Source organism: Prionailurus viverrinus, chromosome B2, assembly GCF_022837055.1.
Source record: "Prionailurus viverrinus isolate Anna chromosome B2, UM_Priviv_1.0, whole genome shotgun sequence".
NCBI lineage: Eukaryota > Metazoa > Chordata > Mammalia > Carnivora > Felidae > Prionailurus > Prionailurus viverrinus.
In genome coordinates this window covers 66,323,801-66,339,719 of record NC_062565.1, presented here as the reverse complement: position 1 = coordinate 66,339,719, position 15,919 = coordinate 66,323,801, and the positions used below count along the sequence as shown (strand labels likewise).

General features: G+C 39.1%; 1 protein-coding gene across 2 annotated transcripts in view; it reads right to left on the bottom strand.

Moving 5' to 3' along the window:
* Nucleotides 1–864: 864 nt before the first annotated feature.
* KCNQ5 (potassium voltage-gated channel subfamily Q member 5) overlaps nt 865–15,919 on the bottom strand; it is a 521,883-nt gene continuing 506,828 nt past the window's right edge. Inside the window, exons 11-13 of one of the 2 annotated variants that reach the window (XM_047860007.1) lie at nt 9,303–9,434; nt 7,344–7,470; nt 865–983 (exon numbers count right to left, since the gene is read on the bottom strand). In XM_047860007.1, coding sequence (XP_047715963.1) covers nt 960–983; nt 7,344–7,470; nt 9,303–9,434 — 283 coding nt within the window. In that variant the 3' untranslated portion in view covers nt 865–959. Of the gene's footprint in view, nt 984–1,495; nt 6,040–7,343; nt 7,471–9,302; nt 9,435–15,919 lie in introns of those variants that run through there. The other variant, XM_047860006.1, reaches the window with a different exon arrangement.

The window sequence follows — 15,919 nt, the reverse complement described above, 5'->3', positions numbered from 1 at the left end:
CTTGTTATAATTAAAATTAAATTGTTTTTAAAAACAATTTTTACTTGCATCACATTTTTGAAGCAGTGAAAGCCACACTAATAAAAGTTTCCAAGGTCTGGGAACCTATATTTTTTTAATGTTTATTTATTTATTTATTTATTTTGAGAGAGAGAGAGAGAGAGAGAGAGAGGGAGAGAGCAGGAGAGGGGCAAAGAGAGAGGGAGAGAGAGACAAGATCCCAAGCAGGTTCGGCACTACCAGTGCAGAGCCCAGTGTGGGGCTCAAACTCACAAACCGTGCGTGATATCATGACCTGAGCAGAAATCAAGAGTTGGATCCTTCACTGAATGAGCCATGCGGGTGTCCCTGGGAACCTGTTTTTATCTATGGTTAAGATACAGTATTTTTCGGAAGTATAATTTTGCTTTTAAATGGTGGGGGTGGGGGCGCCTGGGTGGCGCAGTCGGTTAAGCGTCCGACTTCAGCCAGGTCACGATCTCGCGGTCCGGGAGTTCGAGCCCCGCGTCAGGCTCTGGGCTGATGGCTCGGAGCCTGTAGCCTGTTTCCGATTCTGTGTCTCCCTCTCTCTCTGCCCCTCCCCCGTTCATGCTCTGTCTCTCTCTGTCCCAAAAATAAATAAAAACGTTGGAAAAAAAAAAAATTAAATGGTGGGGGTGAAAGGTAGTGCTAAACAAGTTCAAACGTGTTTGGAAGTGATTTACACTTTTAAGTTGGTCAAGCAGGCATGTTCCGTACACAGTTTTATTTTCACTCATCTCTAGAAGGTAGTAGAATAGGCATAGACGTGTTTGGTCTCATTAGAGCCGTGATGGGAAGTCCCCTCACTTTGCTCTCCGGGATAACACTCCTTCTTCCTTCTTCCTCCTGTCTCAAATGCTTCTGTTAGGGCTTTGTTACCTTGTAGTCCAGAGTCCTAACCTTCAGAGCTTCCTTTAAAATAATTCCGCTGGAATTAATCATGGATACTTAGTGCAAAATTCCTACGAGAATAGAAGGAATGGGCTATTTTATTTATTTATTTATTTAATATAGTTTATTGTCAAATTGGTTTCCATACAACACCCAATGTTCATCCCAACAAGTGCCCTCCTCAATGCCCATCCCCCACTTTCAAGTCTTCTTTGGTATGGTGTTGCTGGCTAGATGCTAAAAATGGTAATTCTGGGTAGCCAGGGGCTGCAGCTTTGGGCACCTGCCTGGTCTCCCAGTGATTTCCTGTCACTTTAGCAAACCCTTTTATTAGAGTTAATACAAAGCACATGTGACATGTGTCTAGTTAATACACAAGCACTGCTTACCTGAATTTTGATCAATATCAAATTAATTTTTCTTATTTTTTATTTTTATTTTTTAAGTAGGCTTCACACCCAGTGCCAAGCCCAACATAGGGCTTGAACTCATGATCTCAGGATCAAGACCTGAACTGAGCTAAGAGTCAGATGCTCAATCGACTGAGCCACCCAGGCGCCCCTCATTTTCTTATGATACACCCTCAAAAACATTTGCAAATCTCCCCGTCCCCAAATTACCAATGGTTTCTTCACTCACATTGCAGAAAGGGAACTTTTATATTTCAGTCCAAAATCTGTACACACCCCATTTGGCTCACTGGGCCCAGTGAGTTCAGAACCAACCGGTTAGTTCCAGATAAAAACAGTCACGCTAACTGTTTATAGACATATTTTTAATGTTTTACTTTAAAACAAATGATCCCAGTAAAAGAGAGCAAAGGAAATTACATTTCAATGATAGCTTGAGATGGGTATGATGTTCCTGATTTATTTGTTTTCAGGAACAGACGACTGTATTGTCATACTTGACTTTTAGAACTGCTCACTTAAAATGCACATAATTATATTAAGTTTCTCTTACAAAAACACAACCATGTCATTTAAGGCAAAAAATATCAGCTTCTGGGGAGATACATTAATGTTTATGACATTTTCTCAGTCTGGTTGAATGAAGTGATCCGTTAATTTAGTTGCTCAGATTTCATCCTTTCTTGTAGTTTTGCTTTGCAAATGGGCATGAGAATTAGTCACTTTGTGCCTGATTTCCTCCTATTAGACTTGTTTCACCTGCAAATTATGAACTTTCAGAATCACTGAGTCAATGGGAGGTGAGAAAGGCACCTTTGAACAGGAGATAAAGACTTAAAAACTCAATAAAGTGTCTTACTTAAAACAAAACTTGCAACCTACAGATATTAATTTAGTTGAACAAAATGCAAACATTTAGACCAGACACAGCAATATTTTTAGTCAACCTCATAGAAGGGATGTTTGCTAGTGCGTGTTAGCTTCATCAACCCTACATATTGAAGAAGGCAGACAAACTTCTGAGCATGTGACTGCTCAGTGCTCAGCTAAATTGTGCTTCAAGACACCATTTGGCATGGACCAATGGGACTTTGCTAAGTGTAAATGGGAGACCCCTCTCAACTCCGTCGAGAGTAGCACAACAGACAAAACCCTACAGTTTGCATATAGCACGACTATCTTTTAACATCCAACAGTTTTTGTGCTAGAGTAAGATAGACACAAAATGGTCATGGCTTCAATGTATAAAAGTTTTTCACATCATGGTTTATCACATTTTGCTACGATTAAGACCTCAGTGATGCATTTAGGGTTTGTTTCTGAATCTTCAGTCTTCAGCAATGCTGGATGAATACTGTGTTTGAAGCCTAAAGAGGCCTAAGGAGGGGTCCCCAATACATTCAGAATTCCTGCTGCCAGTGGGGTTCGACCCAGGACAGAGTATGTCCAGGAATCAGTGCTACCTGAAAGTTGCTGCCTCCCTCCTCTTCCTCGACTGATATTTGGAGAGAGCCTGCAGTGTGCATGGCAGGTGTCTGGCTTTAGGTCAGAGGAATGGTGTGTGTGTGTGTGTGTGTGCACGCGCGCGTGTGTGTCCAACCTCTTTGGGAGAGTGTGTTGCAACTTCAGGTTGAGGAGAGACATAGTAGGTGAAAAACTTCATTTAATAATTTACTAAAATTCTGTGCTTCAAAAATGAAAATAATTGCTTTAAAAGCTTGATAAAATCTTTTTTAACTGGAGTGTAGAATTGAGACCCTAACTTCTGTATGTCTCCAGCAGCCAAGAAGATTCTGAATGATACACTCCAGGGGAGGATGCTAGAATCCAGGTGGGTTGAGAAGAAAAAGCTTTTAAAATTTCAGTGCTTATCAAAAGGGGCAAGGGTTTTAAAAGGTTGAGAAGCCTATTTGAGGAAGAGCAGAGAAGTCGCTTACTTGGGGATGGAGACTGGGTAAGGCCTGGTGAAGTTCAGGAGCAAAAGAGTGGCAGGGAATTGATAAGTTATTGGAGAGGAAGAGTAGGAGAGTCAGGGGTGGAGAAAGCCAGTTGGGGGAGACAGTTGGGAAGGACTGGTGGATTTCAGGGCCTCCTCCTGCCTTTGGACAGCCAGTTGCTATCCCTGCTTTGTCTTCCTGGCTGATGAAAGTTTTTTGGAGGAGCATTATCTGCCAAGGAAAAAAAACTCTTCCTTTCATAAGTCCTTCTGTGGCTGGAGTTTAACTGAACTGAAGTGCTCTCTGGCTTCTCCTTGCTTTTTTTAATGCCATTACCTTGGCTGAAGTTCTGAGACAGCTAGAGAGGTTTCCAACAAGCAGTCAGCGTGGCTTGCTTTTCTGGTAAATGCATCTTTCACTTTGTTTCCCTTGGGTCCTTGCTGCTGCGGCTATATGATTAAGTGTTTTGATTTGCAGACCCAGCCAGGAGTACCTGGCTTCTAACTGTAAATGTGTATACCAGAAACGGAACCAATAATTATAGATTTGGGGCAACATTCTTGGGGGAGAATAGAAAATGTTTGCTACAGTATAAAAAGTAAAGGAAGTTTAGTTATAGCCTTCCATATGCAAAATGTATTACATAATAGCAAAAAACATTCAGGGCGTATTAAAAAATAAATACCTTGCAAAATTCTCTGTTTATATATAAGACGAAGGGATGTTTAGGTAGTTGAGATTCCCTAGTAATATTCATTTTCTAAAAAGATCAAGTTCTTCTATTTTGGTTTGTTTTTCTCCCTCTCTTTACCCTCTGAGGGTGAGGCTATTTTCATTAACTTCACCCACTTCCTGGTGTTGTGTCTGGATTCTTTTCAGGCCTTTGCCGTTTCAGTCTCACTCCAATGTCTAATTCCCCAGGATCCTGCCTGTCAATTCGGCGGGAATGGTTTCTGACACTACAGCAAGCCGGGGGTGGCGCCATTGCAGAGAGATCAGCCCAGCCGCACTGGTCCTTCTACTCATCCGTATTGTATTCGCTTGTGTAGAAGTCGACCACTTATAAAGGCGATTTAGCCATCGAGGAATACCTTCCCATGAACTCACATGTATCAAATAGTCTATTTGCCCCACTGGCCCTGAATTTCATTATTTGCACACTTTCTAACTGAAGAACATTCTCGTCCTAAAGAACAACATGAAAATGATGTGCAAAATTGCTTGCCACAGCGTTAAATCACCAAAAGCACACAGATTGACATTCAAATTACATTAATAATAAAATGACTGGATAGGAATGGGTTGGTAAATATATCTTGAAATAAGCAGCCGTTTCTATTATTATTCCCAAGTTCTGCTTTCCTTGATACCTTGTTAGCAGCGGTTGATGGTAGCCATTGTGTTTACATATACATTATGGCCTAATTTTGAAAATGTATTTTGTATTTAATCACAAAGCAGAAACGCCTGAAATTTGAAGTTGTTTACTCCCATAATTTCAAAACACAGAGTCAAATCTTCTAAATGACCTAATCTTGACATTGTCACACACCCCAAAGCATTAGCAGTGTTTGGTTTCTCAGGATTTTTAACTCAAGGTACATTACTAAATGAGTGGGTTAATGTTGATGTACCTTGGAATTTCAGCCATCCCTAACATGCATTTTCATGCAATTAAAAGATAACGGGCTTATAAACTTTCTTTCGTGTTCTTCCTGATTCTTGCAATTTCAACTTTTTAGAAGGGCTTTCGAAATAGTTCATGCAATGATATGTCTGGCTAAAGGAACTGCTATGCTAGAAGGAAAATGAAGAACTTATTTCAGTTTGACATGAGGCAAGCTGAGGGCTTCTGTACTTTCTCCTGCCTTACAAATGCTCTGAGATGATCGTGACCTTCCAGTCCTTAGAGAGTCTGACGCAAAAGCAGTTTCCCTGGCAGGCTGCGGCACAGCGTCAAACGTGTCTGTCTCAGTCTCTTCAGGACCCACCTCTTCATCAGTTATAAACAATTTGGATTCCCTCCATTTGGGGTAAAAATCCTGGCTGCCTCTGGAGCCACTTGACTCACTTCCAGAAAGCTGTATATTCAGTTCCTCCGTTGACCTGATCAGGTTTTGCACTGACAGGGATTTGCCCAAGTCCTTGGGCACCACGGGGTGGACAGATAACAGAGTTTCTCCTCCCATATCAAAGCTTTTCCTTAGAGAACGGTCCTTGGTCAGATTTGACTGTGCAACCTGAACATTTTCCTTGGAGGCAACAAGGCAGGTGGTGACATCAGAAATGCTTTCCTGTAAGCCTGCGGGGTTTGGGTGCAGGGTTTCTGGCCTGGGTAGATGCTTGATGGCTGGGAGAGGAGGCGGGATCTGTAAAGTTGTTGGGGCTGCTGGCTTGGGTGCCACATTTATTTGGTTTGCAATGTTGTTGGCGGCTGCCACTGCAGAGCCATCACTTTGACTCATTGGCACCTGTGTTGCTTGACTGTGCATAGTAGGGCTAAGCGCATAGAAAGTCTGAGCGCTGAACTCATTTGGCGTCAGAATGAACTGCAGGCCTCGAGAGATGTTGGCACTAGCTGATCTGGATAAGCAGCCACTGTTCTGTGCGGAACTGGACAGGTCTTTGCTATCCACAGGGCTTTGATAGTCAGATGTCTGTTCACATTCAAAAGGTGGGATCTGGAATGAGGCCAAAGTGAGGGCAGAGGCAGAGCCTTTCCGGAGGACCTGTTGATATATATCTAGTAGGCAGTCCAGCTTGGACTCGATGGACTGCACCTAAAAATGGGGAAAGTGGTTACATATGAGTATAACCTGTCATAAGAATGGGCTTCATTTCTAGAATTAAAAAGTGCAGTCAGGGTGTTTCAATACAGTTAAATATTGAGTATAATGTACGTCAGCAGTGGTGGGAGCAAGGGATGATTTCAGAGGAGAGGTATGATTTGGCTTCTACATAATCTCTACCAAGACCCACCCCCTTAACTCTTTAAAATGGACAACTGATGTTCTCAAAAAACATATAAGCACTGTAAGAAAGCAACTTCAAGACTCCCAGCCCAATCAAGCTGCCTTTGGCTAAGCCTCCTCCAAGAAATCATTCTGGGACTCTACTGCAGTCTGGTCAGGAACTTCTATAATGAAAGCGAGACCTTAAATATCAATGTAGGTGATTCCAAATTTAAAAATAAAGGTACCAGGGGGCAAAGCATAAGAGACTCTTAAATATAGAGAACAAACAGAGGGTTGCTGGAGGGGTTGTGGGAGGGGGATGGGCTAAATGGGTAAGGGGCATTAAGGAATCTACCCCTCAAGTCATTGTTGCACTATATGCTAACTAACTTGGATGTAAATTAAAATACATAAATAAATAAAAATAAAGGGATAAAAATGCTTCAGAATTAATACTTGAAATATTTTTGATTAGACTGGGGAGCAGTTTGATTTCTGGACAGTTGTCTTTTTTTAAAGTTTTTAATTTTCATTCCAGTATAGTTAAGATACAGTGTTATATTAGTTTTAAGTGAACAATGTAGTGATTCTGCAATTCCATACATTACTCAGTGCTCATCATAAGTGTACTCTTTAATCCCCATCATCTATTTCGCCCCTCCCCCTCCCCCAACCCCCTGCGGGCCACCATAAATAACCATCAGTTTGTTCTCTATAGTTAGTTAAGAGTCTGTTTCTTGGTTTGGACGATTATCTTTGTATGAGAAGATACAGCTTCAGGGTTAGCAACTTTCAATGTACCATGATAGTTACAATGAGGTTTTGTTCTGTTTTTTAAAGAGTGAAAAAGATAACCACCAAAACACAAATGAAAAATAGATCTTTGTTATTTTACTGTTGAAAATCTATAGTTGCCTCAAGCATTAATTGATGAGATGAAATTTTTTATTCCTTATGTGGAAATCCAAGTGTTTTAGAGAACACTGTCTATGCACAAAAAATGTAATTTCATTCACTCTTTCTTGGTTTCATGTCTTTAAAATACATTAATCACTAAAATACATCTAATTGCCAACATTTTGATTAAAAATATTCTGACTTAAAAGTTAACCAGTGTATTTGAACCGTACCTGTTTTTCAACCTTGACCACACGGCCGAGCATACTGAGATCATCAGTGGTCTCATGTTCTGCTGTTATTTTCTCTCGGCTCTTTTTATCTGATGTGATTTGCCCTTTTCCAAGAATTTGGTCGACACTATCAAGGAAAGAGGAGATCTGATTATAAATGCTGAAGGTGGAGATTGCCCTAGGCCAGAATGAAGTGTTTTGAAAAGAAAAATTAAAGACGATTATCTTTAATTTATGTAAGATGAAATAAAAATGATCTTGTTCCAGTTGATGTGCTTATTTTCTTAACATGAGAATTACACATGAGATTAATTTTTTCATTACTCCGGTCGGTGATGAAGTCACTTATGGGCTATCTTCTGGAGGCAAAATTGTCCTAAACTACAAGATAACTTGTCTGTTTCCATCTCTGACCAGGCATTTCCTGAATTTGCTGAAAAAATGACAAAATCATAATTATGATTATTTCATGTTAATAGAACAGATTATTCAGTACATCTGATATGTGAGAGATAGGCAGATAAGAAAGTGATCACCTCCATCTTTTGGAATTCTTGTTGGGGAATATACACTGCATGAGCTGGAAATGTAAAGATTAGTTCTACAAATTCTGTAGCATTTCAACTTTGTAAAAATGCTTGGAGCCACAGATAGTACTATTAAAGGACTTGGAAGACCATGGCCACACAGGCAGAGATTGTAACATGACTACAGAATGAATTAAAACAATTTCCAAGGAGACTTGATCAACTGAAATGGGGATTACTGTCTTCTTTTGTGTGTGTGTTAGAACTGAATTATCAGGAGTACTGACTCAACATTCCCGTTTGCTTTGTCTGCCGAGAAATACAGGCAGTGCCTACCTTCTGTCATATCTAATCTATTATACTGCAAGCTCTGCAAGGACTAAGTCATTATTTTATTAATCTCTGAATGTCCATAGTGCCTGGCACACATTCAGGACTCAATAATTGTCTGCTGGATGAATGAATGAGTGAGTGAATGAATGAATGAACAAATTATGATTTCTATAATTGATGAACAGGTGTTTTAGTAAGGGCGCATTATATCCCACTGGGCTAAGTGTGCTGTGGGATAAAAACAAATGTTTAAGACTCTCTCCTTGTGTTTTAAGAACTCTTCAAACACAAACACCAGTAATTTGTGCCTGAGAGTGAAGCAAGACTCTTAAAAAACTGAGTTGACTGAACATTCTGGCTTCAAGATAACACAATCAAATGTGGTTGGAGGAACATATTGAACTCATTTCTTTTAATCACTCACTAAGATGCTCACTGGAGAGATAGTGTGTACCTAGCACTGTACAGGACACTAAAGAAGAGAAAGGCCCAGTCTTAGTCATGAACAAGAGGAATAAACTTGCCTCCAGGAAACAACATGGGAACCAACCCCTTGTTTTTCAGTCCCAATTCTCTGGCACAGTATACCAAGATTATGAGTGTTTCTATGCTCTGTAGTAGTTCTAAATGCTGTAGGAGGTCAGAGAAGGGAAAGGTCTGGTTTTGTGGGCCAGATAGTCGGGTCAAGTTTAATGAAGGAGAAAGACTACTTATTCTTGAAGGACGGTTAGGATTTAGAGAATAACAAAACAACAATAGCGGCAATTATTCAAATGACATCAGCAACAACCATTAACATTTATTGAGCATTTAGTTAATGTGTATTAATTCATTCAATCCTCATGACAACCCTATGAAGCAAGCACTAACATGAGTCCCATTTGTACAGATGAGGAAACTGAGATACTGTATACTGTCGTTGGAGGCTTTTAATGCCTGATTTACAGCCTTCAATAAAAATCTATGTTAAAAGAAAAAGTGCAGTTATCCATGAAAATGAATTAGAAATATGAGATTCAAGAGTTTTCTCTACAAAAAGTTCTTCTCAGATAGTTTTTATCCCTATTCCTTCACAACAAATCTCATTTCTATTGCTTACCGTGTTTGGAGACTTTTAATTCTACACAACATGTCTAGATGACCAGCAGAATATTGTTCAATGACATCTTTTACATCATATGGGCGTAATGTTTCCTTAAACTTCCGTTTTGCAACATGAAATTTCATAATCCTGTAAAAGCAACATATTCCATATTAATCTCCATAACTTTGCTAAAAGAAGTTACCCAAATAGCTTGCTAGTAAACATGAGAAACTCTGGGGAAAAAAAAGTCATGCATCAAATTATTTTAGGCTCCTCCAGAAATGCAACATAAAAGTCCAAGATTATAGTAGGCAATTTAAGAATATCTCATGGGATGCACACATTGAGAGTAGAAAAACACACAAAAAGAGACTTAATACTAAGTGTTATACCTTTTTAGTGTTCACTGAAACCTCAAATTAAAATCAAAGTTAAAATGCAATCCTGCCCTTCCTATGTGACCCTCGGAAGTCTAAGAAATAACACACTGCATTCCTTAAAAAATATAAAAGTTGTTAAAATGGTCTTTTGTGTACCTATGTGCAATTTCAGATGCAGATGCGTCTGCAAAACTCTCTTATTCTCTCTAGAGAAATGTACCTTTGTATAGACATTTTTGAAAATTCTGTTTAATAAATTACTTTTGCAGAATGCTGCTCCATTAGGCAGCCACGTTCCTTTTGTTTCAGACATAACACACATCCACTGAGCTTGGAGATCTAAGATTTCAGAACCAGAGATCTCTTTTATTACAGTGCTTCCCCCAACATGGACCTTTGTTTTAAAACAATGTTTCATCAATAAATCCCATGATGCCATAATAGCCAAGTTGCCTAAGATAACCAGTTACTGCAATAACTTGATATTATTCCCAAAGAAATCAAAGAAGCATAACATTTTAATGAGTCTGTGCAGCCTTATTGCAGGTAAATGTTAAGCCTGCCAGTGTTTTTTCAACCATTAAATGGCTTATAGACTCCCGTTATCACACTCATGGATCCCAGGCTGGGAATTAGTCAATTAGGCTCTGCAAACCAAAATTTGTTGTCCCCCGGTGGAAAGTGGGAAGATTGGGAATAAATGTAGGATTTAAACAGAAAATACTCATTACCTATCCTGATAGCTGATTGCAAGGAATCCAAATTGTTTTACTGGTTAAAAAGCCCCAAACTCTTTCTTGTAATTGTATTATTAACTTCAAATTAATTGCACACTAATTATTCTGGAATCATTTATCCATAATATTCTTTCTCCCTCTCTCTACCACATTTTCTCCAACAAGCTCTTTTTTATTCAGGGTTTTTCGGTCTGTTTTTATTTGCAAAAATATGTAAGCAAAGTTATTCACAGGAAAGTAAAGGAAATATTTTTTGTTTTCATTTTTTAAATTTTGTTTATTTTTTTAAATGTTTATTTTTGAGGGAGAGAGAGACAGAGCGTGAGTGGGGGAGGGGCAGAGAGAGAGGGGGACACAGAATCCCAAGCAGGCTCCAGGCTCTGAGCTGTCAGCACAGGGCCTGAGGTGTGGCTCGAACTCACAAGCTGTGAGATCATGACCTGAGCCGAAGATGGATGCTTAACCGGCGGGGCCACCCAGGTGGCCCAAGGAAATCTTTTTAAATTTAACCTCTTAGTATTTACCTTTAGTTCTTTTTTTTTTTTTTTTTAACCAAATTTGGTTGGGGTTCAGTCTCCTATATTAAAAAATGGAGAAAAAATAGTGAAATATGTACTCTCTGAAATTTTTGGCCATAATTATTTTTTAAATACCTGTTTCCCCACACTAAATTGTCAGCTACATGAAAGCAGGGCTGGGTCTCTTTTACACAATGGTCAGTGGTCAATAAGTGTTAGCTATTGTTACTACCAGTACTTCTACTATGACTGTTACTACTACCATTTTTCTTCAACATTGTGTTCTCAGAGCTTTGCACAGTTCCTGATACACAGTAGAAAGAAATATTTGTTGAATAAGAGAAGAAAGGAAAGAAAGAGAAAAAGAAAATATCTGTGAATCTGGCTAATATTAAGGATTAATATTAAGGATAAAACTGAAAGAAAAGCTAAGCCAAAGCCCAGACACTTCTTTACTTAATGTCAGAGTAGCTAATGGCACCTGGGTGGGTGGGAAGAAGGGAAAAATCATTCTTACACAACCCAGGTGGTTTTTATGTGTTGTTTGTGTTTTCAATAACACTACCACTTGTTATGTGAAGTACTTTAGATGTCTTGTCTTCAAGACCACTTAAGATATTTTTATTTCCCTGGGAATGCAAGCTGGTGCAGCCACTCTGGAAAACAGTATGGAGGTTCCTCAAAAAGGTAACAATAGAATTACCCTATGACCCAGCAATTGCACTACTAGGTATTTATCCAAGGGATACAGGTGTGCTGTTTTGAAGGGACACAGGCACCCCAGTGTTTATAGCAGCACCATCAACAATAGCCAAAGTATGGACAGAGCCCAAATGTTCATCAATGGATGAATGGATAAAGAAGATGTGGTATATATATAAAATGGAGTATTACTCAGCAATCAAAAAGAATGAAATCTTGCCATTTGCAGCTATGTGGATGGAACTGGAGGGTATCATGCTAAGTGAAATTAGTCAGTATGAGAAAGACAAATATCATATGACTTCACTCATATGAGGACCTTAAGAGACAAAACAGATGAACATAAGGGAAGGGAAACAAAAATAATATAAAAACAGGAAGGGGGGCAAAACATAAGAGACTCATAAATATGGAGAATAAACAGGGTTACTGGAGGGATTGTGGGAGGGGGGATGGGCTAAATGGGTAAGGGGCAGTAAGGAATCTACTCCTGAAATCATTGTTGTACTATATGCTAACTAATTTGGATGTAAATTTTAAAAAATAAAATAAAAAAAAAGATATTTTTATTTAATTTCCCTGGGTGCCTGGGTGGCTCAGTTGGTTAAGCCTCTGACTCCTGACTTTGGCTCAGGTCATGATCTCACAGCTTCATGGGTTCCAGCCTTGCATCAGGTTCTTTGCTGACAGCATTGAGCCTGCTTGGGATTCTCTCTCTCTCTCTCTCTCTCTCTCTCTCTCTGCCCCTCTCCTGCTCTCTCTTTGTCTCTCAGAAATAAATAAACATTAAAAAAAATAAAAAGAAAAGATATTCTTATTTCCCTTTCGTATTTAGGGAAACTGAGATTCAAAGACTGGTCCCTACACAAGCAACCAGTATGAGGCAAAGCCAGGATCCCACCCAGATCTGTCTGTTCTCACCTTCATATCACCTCCTGGTTTCCCATGGCATAAATTCTGGAGATGTTGAAAAGGTTGACTGGGATCTTTGGCAATTTTTCTTGGCTATAGTGGTAGAAACCACCTTACACGCAGAGGGACAAGCTTTGGCATGAGTTAGCGTGTTCCCACTGACTGTAGCTCAGGCATTTGTGGCCTGTGGCATGGCTGCCCAGCGGTGGACCCACATGCCTCCAAACTGAATGATCTGTTTTGTCCTAATGGGGGCCTGCCCTTGTTTTTTGTAGGGAGTTGTGTGAATTCTCTATGGTAATTTGTCTCAGAGTTGAATGTTGCTTTTCTCTTTACCTTTCACAAATATTTTAACAGAAGAACAATTTGAAAGCATTCAACAGACAGTGTTACACTCTAGCCCTTAGTCATATTTTAAGCAGATCATAGATCATTTTATTTACATAATTTACCATTTATAAGCTAGCCAGATTAAAAGAAAATTCATTGTTAATAATTTTGATCAATATTTATAATTTGGATTTGTACTATTTGGCCATTTCCGTGGTATAAATACTCCTACCATACTTCATTTCGAGCTATCAATGTGACATCATTTGAATAAGAAATTGGGAAGAGATGTACTATATTCTGTCATTAATCGTATTTATACCACAGAGACACAATAGATGTGTATAACTCAAGAACAGAGAGAGTAATATGTCGTAAAATGATTAGGAAGTAGTGAGTGTTGAATATGTATTGCTTTTGTTTTTAATATAATTTATTTTATTGTGAGTTTATACAATTTACTTTTTCATAATGACTGTATTTAACAACCAGCAAAATTCCTAAAAATGTAACAATCAGCTCCTGAAAGTCAGTACAGGCTGGCTCCAGTCCATCCCTGCATATATCCCTCCTTTTCAAATAATTGAAATAATATTATTAATCCAATTTTTAATTCCTAAACATGAAACTAGGCAAATCTGTAAGTAAAGCATTGGAGGGAAAGCAATTCCCCCAAGGAATGATACAATGTGTAGCCTATTAAGAACTTTAACATTGACTCAGCTTTGGATAAGCATCATGTGGCCCTACTGAAACACTACAGAAGACAATCAGTCTCCCATCTAGGACTGCTAAGCATTTACTAGGGCATCAGTGAGTGTGACAAAACCATTGTACCTATTAAGGATTAGGTTTTCTATTATAGAAACAAATAGATTTTCTTTTAACAATTTTAATTAATTAATTAATTAATTAATTAATTTTTATTTTAGAGAGAGAGAGACCACATGTGCAAGGGAGAAGGCCAGAGGGGGAGAGAGACAGAATCACAAGCAGGCTCTACATTCAGCATGGAGCTCGACATGGGGCTCCATGTGGGGCTCCATCTGGGGCTTGATCCCATGAGCCTGGGACCATGACCTGAGCCTAAATCAAGAGTCAGATGCTCAACCAAGTCACACAGGTGCCCCTATTTTATTTTATTTTTTAAGTAATCTATACACCCAACATGGGGCTCAAACCCACAACCCTGAGATCAAGAGTCACATGCTCCACTGATTGAGCCAGCTGTGCACCCCTGGACAACAAATAGATTTTCTTAACCGTTTTTGTTGTAGGTTGAAAATGAAAACATTGAAGAGGTCTAAGGTGAGATATGAAAATTCAAAATCGGGCAATATGTTTTATAAATGTGGAGGGAATGTTTAATAACATACATATTTTGGAAACCAGTAATTTATATGAAGGATGATGACATTCATTTTGCCTTTGTTAAGGACAGACCAAGTATGTACTAATAGCTCCCAAAGCTGTCCCCTCCTTTTGATTTGCAATACTGTAACCTTGAAAGAATAAATCTTTCAAAGTGAAAGTAAGAACATCTTTCCCCCTTCCTAAGATCCTTCATTGGTTTTCATGGCCTGTCAAGTAAACATCAAATTCCTTAGTATATCATAATAATGCTGTTTATGGACTGGCCTTTCTCGACTTCTCTCACCCCATCCCCTTCCACTCTGCCTTTGGAACTTGAGGTTCCAGCAACAACAACAACAAAAACTTGCAGGGCCACAAAACACCATTCAATCAATTATATACTTCAATTGTTTGTATATGCTATTTCCTCTTCCTGAAATCCTATGATATCTTCAAAAAAATTTAAAAAAATATTTATTTATTTTTGAGACAGCATGAGTAAGAGAGAGGCAGAGAGAGAGGGGACAGAGGATCTGAAGTGGGCTCCATGCTGACAGCACTGAGTCTGATGTGGGGCTTGAACTCATGAAACATGAGATCATGACCTGAGCTGAAGTCAGATGCTTAACTGACTGAGCCACCCAGGCGCCCCATATGATATCTTTAAGACTCAGCTCTAAAGTCAATTCTCTTATGGAAATTTCTGTGATTCTTCCAAAGTAGTTAGTCACTTGCATATCAACCTCTATTTTAGTACTTAGCACACTGCACTGTAGTTATTTGCTTATACATTTGCCTCCTTCCCCAGACTGTATAACGTTCTGGAATGAAGGGTTATTTCCTCTCCCCTTGATAATCCAACATTTGGATTAATGATCATGACAGGTTTGTTTGTCTAGAAGCTCTACCAAGGAGACTGGGTGGGCCACCCAAGAGAGAAGAGGGTAATGGATGGGGACCTCACACCTTCTCTCTCCACATGATCATCTCTATTCATTCCTCTTTAAGAAGCCTGCACTCCAGTCCTCCTGGAGTTTTTGTCACCAAAGTGCTCATTTCTCAGGATTCTGTCTTTGTACTCTACCTAAAATGCTAACTGTTCTGGACTCAGCCCAAGCATTGACTTCTCTAGGAAGTTTTTCTTGATCACCTCTATAGGGAAAGATGGTCTTGTTTTGTGCCCTCAAATGCACTGTCCTGTAGCTAAATCTGAGGCACTGTATCTCTCCTACTGGACTTTATCAATGTTAGGGCTATGGTTTCTACCCTAATGTCTTGCACAATCCCTGGCAAGTATTAGAGGTTCAACAAAAGCCTGCTGAAGAAATGAATGGGGATCAGCTACTCTAGTTGCTCAAAGTTGTTTACATTGTTTTGTGGCAAGGCAGGCTCTTGTAGAGGTCTTCTTGAAAGAATGCCTTAGAATTAAATTGGAGTTCTTCAGACATATTTCAGGGAGTACAAATCCAGAATTACTCAAAGTGTAGACAAGGGGCAGAAATTTTTTTCTATAAAGGGCCAGATAGTAAGTATTTTATGCTTTATGGGTTGTATGGTTTCTATTGAAACCATTCATCTTGCATTGTGGCATGAGAGCAACTACAGACAATACATAAACAAGTTAAGTGTAGATGTGTTCTAATAAAACTTTATTTACAAAAAACAAACATTGGGTTGGACTTTGGCTCCCCACTGTAGTT